The sequence below is a fragment of the Salmo salar genome, chromosome ssa10 (assembly GCF_905237065.1).
Source record: "Salmo salar chromosome ssa10, Ssal_v3.1, whole genome shotgun sequence".
In the NCBI taxonomy this organism is placed as follows: domain Eukaryota; kingdom Metazoa; phylum Chordata; class Actinopteri; order Salmoniformes; family Salmonidae; genus Salmo; species Salmo salar.
This window is the reverse complement of record NC_059451.1, coordinates 120,526,684-120,536,285: the sequence shown is the minus strand read 5'-3', so window position 1 is coordinate 120,536,285 and position 9,602 is coordinate 120,526,684. Positions and strand designations below refer to the sequence as shown.

General features: G+C 43.9%; 1 protein-coding gene across 1 annotated transcript; it reads right to left on the bottom strand.

Moving 5' to 3' along the window:
* Positions 1 to 5,563: 5,563 nt before the first annotated feature.
* On the bottom strand, positions 5,564 to 8,256 carry lmo2 (LIM domain only 2 (rhombotin-like 1)). Its single transcript, NM_001140013.1, is given in 3 exon segments — positions 5,564 to 6,648; positions 6,913 to 7,128; positions 7,650 to 8,256. Coding segments are annotated over 3 exon segments (480 nt in total). The 5' UTR covers positions 7,691 to 8,256; the 3' UTR covers positions 5,564 to 6,425.
* Positions 8,257 to 9,602: the final 1,346 nt, after the last annotated feature.

Genomic DNA, 9,602 nt, shown 5'->3' with positions numbered 1-9,602 from the left:
CGGAGATCTTTGTGGGCTATACTCGGCCTTGTCTCAGGATGGTAAGTTGGTGGTTGAAGATATCCCTCTAGTGGTGTGGGGGCTGTGCTTTGGCAAAGTGGGTGGGGTTATATCCTGCCTGTTTGGCCCTGTCCATGGGGTATCATTGGATGGGGCCACAGTGTCTCCTGACCCCTCCTGTCTCAGCCTCCAGTATTTATGCTGCAGTAGTTTATGTGTCGAGGGGCTAGGGTCAGTCTTATATCTGGAGTATTTCTCCTGTCTTATCCGGTGTCCTGTGTGAATTTAAGTATGCTCTCTCTAATTCTCTCTTTCTCTCTTTCTTTCTTTCTTTCTTTCTCTCTCTCGGAGGACCTGAGCCCTAGGATCATGCCTCAGGACTACCTGGCATGATGACTCCTTGCTGTCCCCAGTCCACCTGGCCGTGCTGCTGCTCCAGTTTCAACTGTTCTGCCTGCGGCTATGGAACCCTGACCTGTTCACCGGACGTGCTACCTGTCCCAGACCTGCTGTTTTCAACTCTCTAGAGACAGCAGGAGCGGTAGAGATACTCTCAATGATCGGCTATGAAAAGCCAACTGACATTTACTCCTGAGGTGCTGACTTGTTGCACCCTCGACAACTACTGTGATTATTATTATTTGACCATGCTGGTCATTTATGAACATTTGAACATCTTGGCCATGTTCTGTTATAATCTCCACCCGGCACAGCCAGAAGAGGACTGGCCACCCCTCATAGCCTAGTCCCTCTCTAGGTTTCTTACTAGGTTTTGGCCTTTCTAGGGAGTTTTTCCTAGCCACCGTGCTTCTACACATGCATTACTTGCTGTGTGGGGTTTAAGGCTGGGTTTCTGTACAGCACTTAGAGACATCAGCTGATGTACGAAGGGCTATATAAATACATTTGATTTGATTTGCTATACTGCTCCAGTGTGCTGCCCCTACAGGAAGTGCTATATAGCTAGAGTGTGTTGCCCCTACAGGAAGTACTGTACAGCTACAGAGTGTTGCCCCTACAAGAAGTGCTATATCGCTACAGTGTGTTGACCCTACAGGAAGTGATATATCACTAAAGTGTGTTGCCCCTACAAGAAGTGCTATATAGCTACAGTGTGTTGCCCCTACAGGAAGTATAATATCTCTAATATGTTGCCCCGACAGGATGTGCTATACAGTTAAAGTGTGTTGCACCTACAGGAAGTGCTATTTAGCTACAGTGTGTTGCCCCTACAGGAAGTATAATATCGCTAATATGTTGCCCCGACAGGAAGTGCTATATCGCTACAGTGTGTTGCCCCTACAGGAAGTGCTATATTGATACAGTGTGTTGCCCCAACAGGAAGTGCAAAATCGCAACAGTTTATTATCCCTACAGGAAGTGTTATATAGGCGCAATGTGTTGCACCTACAGGAAGTGCTATATCGCTATAGTGTGTTCCCCCTACAGGAAGTGCTATATAGCTACAGTGTGTTGCCCATACAGGAAGTGCTATATCACCACATTGTGTTGCCCCTACAGGAAGTGCTATATAGCTACTATGTGCTGCCAATTAGGAAGTGTTATATCGCTGCAGTGTGTTGCCAGCACAGGAAGTGCTACATATCAATAGTGTGTTGCCCCTACAGGAAGTGCTATTTAGCTGGAGTGTGTTGCCCCTAGAGGAAGTGCTATATCGCTACAGTGTAATGCCCCTACAGGAAGTGCTACATATCAATAGTGTGTTGCCCATACAGGAAGTGCTATATAGCTACAGTGTGTTGCCCCTACAGGAAGTGGTATATAGCTACAGTGTGTTGCCCCTACAGGAAGTGCTATATAGATACAGTGTGTTTCACCTACAGGAAGTGCTATATAGCTACTATGTGTTGCCATTTGGGAAGTGTTACACCGCTGCAGTGTGTTGCCCTTACAGGAAGTGCTATATAGCTACAGTGTGTTGCCCTTACAGGAAGTGCTATACCTCTATAGTGTGTTGCCCCTACAGGAAGTGCATTATTGCTACTGTGTGTTGCCCCTACAGGAAGTGCTATATCGCTACAGTGTGTTTCACCTACAGGAAGTGCTACATATCAATAGTGTGTTGCCCCTACAGGAAGTGCTATTTAGCTGCCTTGTGTTGCCCCTACAGGAAGTGGTATATAGCTACAGTGTGTTGCCCTGGCAGGAAGTGCTATATAGCTACAGTGTGTTGCCCTTACAGAAAGTGCTATATAGCTACAGTGTGTTGCCCCTACAGGAAGTGCTATATAGCTACAGTGTGTTGCACCTACAAGAAGTGCTATATAGCTACAGTGTGTTGCCCCTACAAGAAGTAGTATATAGCTACAGTGTGTTGCCCTTACAGGAAGTGCTATATAGCTACAGTGTGTTGCCCTTACAGGAAGTGCTATATAGCTACAGTGTGTTGCCCCTACAGGAAGTGCTACATATCAATCGTGTGTTGCCCCTACAGGAAGCGCTATTTAGCTGTAGTGTGTTGCCCCTAGAGGAAGTGCTACATAGCTACAGTTTGTTGCCCCTACAGGAAGTGCTATATACCTACAGTGTGTTGCCCCTACAGGAAGTGCTATATAGCTACAGTGTGTTGCCCCTACAGGAGGTGTTATATCACCACTGTGTGTTGCCCCTAAAGGAAGTGCTATATAGCTACTATGTGTTGCCATTTAGGAAGTGCTATATACCTACAGTGTGTTGCCCCTACAGGAAGTGCTATATAGCTACAGTGTGTTGCCCCTACAGGAGGTGTTATATCACCACTGTGTGTTGCCCCTAAAGGAAGTGCTATATAGCTACTATGTGTTGCTATTTAGGAAGTGTTATATCGCTACAGTGTGTTGCCCTTACAGGAAGTACTATACCTCTACAGTGCGTTGCCCCTACAGGAAGTGCATTATTGCTACAGTGTGTTGCCCCTACAGGAAGTGCATTATTGCTACAGTGTGTTGCCCCTACAGGAAGTGCATTATTGCTACAGTGTGTTTCCCCTACAGGAAGTGCTATATAGAAACAGTGTGTTGCCCCTACAGGAAGTGCTACATAGCTACAGTTTGTTGCCCCTACAGGAAGTGCTATTCAGCTACAGTGTGTTGCCAATACAGGAAGTGCTATATAGCTACAGTGTGTTGCCCTTACAGGAAGTACTATATAGCTACAGTGTGTTGCCCTTACAGGAAGTGCTATATAGCTACAGTGTGTTGCCCTACAGGAAGTGCTACATATCAATAGTGTGTTGCCCCTACAGGAAGTGCTATTTAGCTGGAGTGTGTTGCCCCTACAGGAAGTGCTATATAGCTACAGTGTGTTGCCCCTACAGGAAGTGAAATATAGCTACAGTGTGTTGCCAATACAGGAAGTGCTATATAGCTGCAGTGTGTAGCCTCTTAGGAAGTGCTATATCGCTAAACTGTGTTGCTCCTCCAGGAAGTGTAATATCGCTACAGTGTGTTGCCCTTACAGGAAGTGCTATAGCTCTACAGTGTGTTGCCCCTACAGGACGTGCATTATAACTACAGTGTGTTGCCCCTACAGGAAGTGCTATATCGCTACAGTGTGTTGCCCCTACAGGAAGTGCTATATAGCTACAGTGTGTTGAACCTACAGGAAGTGCTATATCGCTACAGTGTGTTGCACCTACAGTAATTGCAATATCGCAACAGTTTATTATCCCTACATGAAGTGTTATATAGGCACAATGTGTTGCATGTACAGGAAGTGCTATATCGCTACAGTGTTTTGCCCCTACAGGAAGTGCTATATAGACACAGTGTGTTGCCGTTACAGGAAGAGCTATAACGCTAGAGTTTGTTGCCCTTTCGCAACAGTGTGTTGCCCATACAGGTAGTGCTATAGAGCAACATTGTGTTGCCAGAACAGGAAGTGCTACACCACTGCAGTGTGTTGCCTCTACAGGAAGTTGAATTTCGCAAGGGTGTGTTGCCCGTACAGGAAGTGCTATATAACTACAGTGTGTTGTACCTATAGGAAGTGCTATATAGCTACAGTGTGTTGCACCTACAGGAATTGCTATTTAGCAACAGTGTTGCCCCTAAAGGAAGTGCTATATTGCTACAGTGTATTGCCCCTGCAAGAAGTTCTATAGAGCCACAGTGTTTTGCCCCAACAAGAATTCCTAATAGCTACAGTGTGTTGCCCTGCAGGAAGTGCTATACAGCTACAGTGTGTTGCCCTTACAGGAAGTTCTATATCGCTGCAGTGTGTTGCACCTACAGGAATTGCAATATCGCAACAGTTTATTATCCCTACAGGAAGTGTTATATAGGCACAATGTGTTGCATGTACAGGAAGTGCAATATCGCTACAGTGTGTTGCCCCTACAGGAAGTACTATATCACTATTGTGTGTTGCACCTACAGGAAGTGCAATATAGATACATTGTGTTGCCCCTTACGAAGTGTTATATCTCTACAGTGTGTTGCCCTTACAGGAAATGTTACAACTCTACAGTGTGTTGCCCCTACAGGAAGTGCATTATAACTACAGTGTGTTGCCCCTACAGGAAGTGATATGTTGCTACAGTGTGTTGAAATTACAGGAAGAGCTATATCGCTTCAGTGTGTTGCACCTACAGGAAGTGCTTTTTCACCACAGTGTGTTGCCCATACAGGAAGTGCTATATCGCTTCAGTGTGTTGCCCCTACAGGAAGTGCTCTTCAAGCATTTCGCTACACTCTCATTAACATCTGCTAACCATGTGTATGTGACAAATAAAATTTGATTTGATTTGATATAGCTACAGTGTGTTGTCCCTACAGGTAGTGCTATATAGCTACAGTGTGTTGTCCCTACAGGAAGTGCTATATAGCTACAGTGTGTTGCCCCTGAATCACGATTCAGCACCAGGCAGTCCGACTGATGAATCTGGGTTTGCTAGGAGAACGCTTTTTGCCCGAATGCATAGTGCCAACTCTAAAGTTTAGTGGAGCAGGAATAATTGTCTGGGATTGTTTTTCATAGTTCGGGCGAGGCCCCTTAGTTCCAGTGAAGGGAAATCTTAACACTACAGCACACAATTACAATCTAGATTAATCTGTGCTTCCAACTTTGCGGCAACAGTTTGGGTAAGGCCCTTTCCTGTTTCAGCATGACAATGCCCCCGTGCACAAAGCGAGGTCTATACAGAAATGGTTTGTCGAGATCGGTGTGGAAGAACTTGACTAGCCTGCACAGAGCCCTGACCTCAACCCCATCGAACACCTTTGGGATGAATTGGAACGCTGACTGCTGGCCTAATCCCCCAACATCAGTGCCCGACCTCACTAACGCTCTTGTGGCTGAATGGAAGCAAGTCCCCGCAGCGATGTTCCAATATCTAGTGGAAAGCCTTCCAAGAAGAGTGGAGGCTGTTATAGCAGCAAAGGCAGGACCAACTCCATATGAATGCCCATGATTTTAGAATGAGATGTTCGAAGAGCAGGTGTCCACATACTTTTGGTCTTGTAGTGTAAGTAAATAAATAAAAAATTATACTTTTTTTATTTATCTTTGCTCCATCCAACGAATATAAAATGTATCCTCTGAAAAGAGAGGATCCATGGTCAACTAAATGTAACATATTTTAATGAGGGTTTAATTAAACAGATATATATAACAAATATCCCAAAGTTTTTGAGCCATATTGAAAGAAAACAAAAGTTACAAAAACAAAACACATAAACACTGGAAACTTCTTTCTTGAACTTCTGTCAGTCCTATTGAAATGATAGTGAAAGCTTTCCCCTTGGCCTCTAGGGGACACATGCGGACTCCCCAAACAGACCTTTACTTTAGGAATGTATTACTTCGGAATGGAATCGACCTTTTTGGACAGAACACTTTATATATATTCATAACAAATGTCATAATACATATTTCTCTAGCGAGGTGAAATAACAGTGTTGGACTACAACAAATTCCAGTTACACCACTCATCATTTAGCTCAATGAGCAAATCTCTATTACACTGTATGATGCAAGAAATATTGAGATTTCTGCAATGAGCACATAGATTATTGCATGTATACATTTTACTTTTTTTTTGCTTTGAAAGGGCGGAAGCCAAGATAATGAAATAGTTCTCCCTTAGGTGGTGGATCAAGCCTTCATTTTGCCTCCAGTACAGATCAATGGTGAAACAACTCTCTTCAAACATCTAACAGATTTGAGAGGTACAAGTGTGTGTGTGGCGACCTTTGTCCAAAAGTTTGAGATCCATTATCTTGCTGTACATCTTGAGATATTTTATCATGCTGTTGATCCCAAATGGAGAGATCACGATCACAATCAAAACCATCTCATCGTTATGGTGTTCTACAATGTTCTAGAGTTTTCTACACCATGTTTTTGAGGTGTTCTAGAGTGTTGTAGAATGTTCTAGAGTGTTCTACACCATGTTTTTGAGGTGTTCTAGAGTGTTCATGAATCTACTAAACCATGTTGTTGTTGAGTTTGGTCCACTCAAAGATGTCCTGCTCACACACAATGTCTGAGTTGATGAGCAAGTAACGGTCCCCGACACAGAAGTGTTTCTGGCAGGCCGCGCATTTAAAACACTCCAGGTGGTAGACCTTGTCCCTCACACGCATGGTCATCTCAAACGCTCTGATTCTCTTCTCACAGCTAGCACACAGCCCGTCCTGTCCAAACAGCCTGGGAGGGAGGGGAGATGAAGATTTATAACTTCCATGGATAAGCATTAATAAACCATTCATAAAGACTTTACATGCTATTGACTAATGAGTATTTTGTCATATTTGTTAGAATTTTGGAAACATTTACAATAATTGATATGTAAGCGTCATATGGACAGGATTTCAATGACTTATTGACTCTTGGGGGTGCCCAACATCAAAATATCTGACTCTGTTTTTGGGGTGAGGGCATATGGTAAATGTCAACTGTAAAGTGTCTAACCGGAGGTAGTCTCTGCGGCAGAGCTTGCGTCCCAGTTTGTAGTAGAGTCTTCGTCCCACCTCTCCCAGTCTGCAGCCACACAGGTCACAGCTCAGACAGTCCTCATGCCAGTACTTCTCTATGGCTTTCAGGAAGAACCTGTCCCCGATGCTCTGCTGGCACCCCCCACAGTTCAGCAGGGACGGGGGCATCTGTAACACCTCGTCCACCGGCTCCCTAGGGAGAATAAGGACAAGAGACAGATGAGGAAAGGGAAGAATAGAAGTACATAATAAGAAGTGTGTGTGTGTGTGTGTGTTTGTTCTACCATGTAATATGTACATATTATTATTAATTTAACCCACAGGAGGGAGCCATTGCCTTATTTACCAGCGAGTGCAGCACATAATCCATATGACCTGTTCATACAACCAAAATATGTACTGACAAAAGGTCACGACATTCAGCAGCCTTTTAAATAGACTTATATTGTTCTTTATAATGATCCCTTTCCCATTTATTGGTGCTTCCTTCTTCAATTTGTACCTTTCATTATTTTGTATTTGAATTGGATTGAACTCTGAAGAGACTTTGGAAACTGCTACTGGCCTATTGCGTTTGCCTATTTCCAAGCAACTATTGTAATTTGCGTAATAAGACATTCTACAGCAGTATCAAGTCAACATTGAAGGTCCTTGATTCTATTCTATTCTATTCTATTCTATTTCAAGGAAAAAGCCTACTTGTACGTCACTTACTCGTTAGCCTCCATCGTCTTCCTTTCAATTGCAGATGACATTTTCCCAGTGTGTATTATTTCTCAGGTTGACATCAAGTCATAGACATAGATCCCGCTTCTCTTCTCCGTGATCAGACTTGCAGGCTTTATGGCCCACAACCACGTTCACGGTTAAATCTTCAGAACGCGCGTATAACGGTAAATGTCGACGGGACACACACAGCACCTGCTCTGATATAATGTAGCCCTAGACGTCAGTTGCGCGCGGAATTTGCCTTCATTTTATATGACATAATTTCCATCAGCAGTCTATGTCTAACGTAGATCATCATCCTGACATGTGACGCATTTTCAATGATGGAGGGCTATTCTGTACATTTCCTCAGGCAATTGAGAAACCGCGGTGAAATTCGGTGTAAGCCTTCGTCTTTCATTAGTGCATTATTTTATTTTTTTATTCCATTGCGACTGTGTATATGTCTTCAAAGCCTAGAATAATTCAAATCAAAGCCTAGAATAATTCAAATCATCAAAGGTTGCTTGACTGAGTCTCCCCTTCTTCTTCAGTTCGTATTTCTATTCCCTTCTTCTCCTGACGCGCTCTGTCCTGAGAATGAACGTTACCGCCGTTCCGTTATTGAGCGGCTGCGTCGTGTTTTTAAATACCAGCTCGGCCCCCTAGCTCGGGTCTCTGGTTTCGTTTCACCCTTCCTGCTCACGACTACTTGACAATGGGAGGAAATCGCTCTTAAAGCGACAGATAGCCAACCGGAGCAGAGCGCGAGAGCTCAACTCCTTCATGCATGATTGAAGAAGTAAGTCGTGACTTGGGGTCACGAGTGTTGTCTCGAGTTCAAGTGGTGTCTATATATCTAAATGGAAACAAAAGTGAGATAAATAAAGCATTTTAGCTTATTTGTGTGAAACACTGCACTGTGTGGTAGTCTTATTAGTGACTGTTTATTTATTGTTTGTTTCTTCCTAATAGGTAAATTACCCGACAGTCAAAATAAAATGAGGAGCAATCATAACATAAATACATTGCTCTGGGTACAGCAGCAGCTCCTGATGGGAAACCCAGGTTGGATTATCATGAGCCTCGATGGTGCATCTATTGCCTTTTATTGAAAAGCTTGTTGAAAGTTGCCATGGTATTTGTTCTTTTGGACAGTGCTTTTCCCCAGCAGTTTTATGACATCACATTGGGGGAGTAACATTTGCATTATAGGAGTATTGGACTTGGTTAACATGCATATATATATATATATATATAGCATTACAGTCTGAAAAGGGATCTACAACTCTCATGTCCAAAAAAAGGTTTATTTAACCAGCAGAAAGACTCCCTATCTCTCTCTGTATAATCTATGTTCTTACACCCATCCTCAACCAACGTCCTCAGGGAGCCTTCCTCTTATCTGCTGCCAGGGTCCCAGGCAAGGCTGACTGTTGGAGGGAGGGAGGGAGGGAGACACACAGCAGTTGGGCTGAGCTGAGAGATAAAGCACCTTGCCTACTGCAACACCCGGTTTATACACACTTGTCAAGCATTAATAATCAATCATCATCAACCCCGATTTCAACCGTTACACTACTGCTGATGGTGGGTGGACCGAATACAGCCTGAGAGCGCCAGTCTATTTGTGCTATCATGCCAACTCATTGTCACTCATTGTCATGCCACTCAAGCTGGCACTCAGGCTAGGCCGAGTGGCACTCCTCCCCAGGCAGATGCTTGGTTAAATGTAGGTTGATCACAGCCTGTGGCTAGATTCTGGCTGTTAGGTTGTATTGTGGGTTTTGTTGTGTAGGCCCAGTGGCCACACAGAGACAGAAGCAGAGCTGAGAAGGCCCCGGAGCACAGCTATGCCTAGTGGGGATCTAATGCAGAACAGCTTTGAGAGACAGAGAGAGTACTATTCAGAGTTATATGATCACAGAACAAAACACAAGTCACAGTTAATGAGTTCTA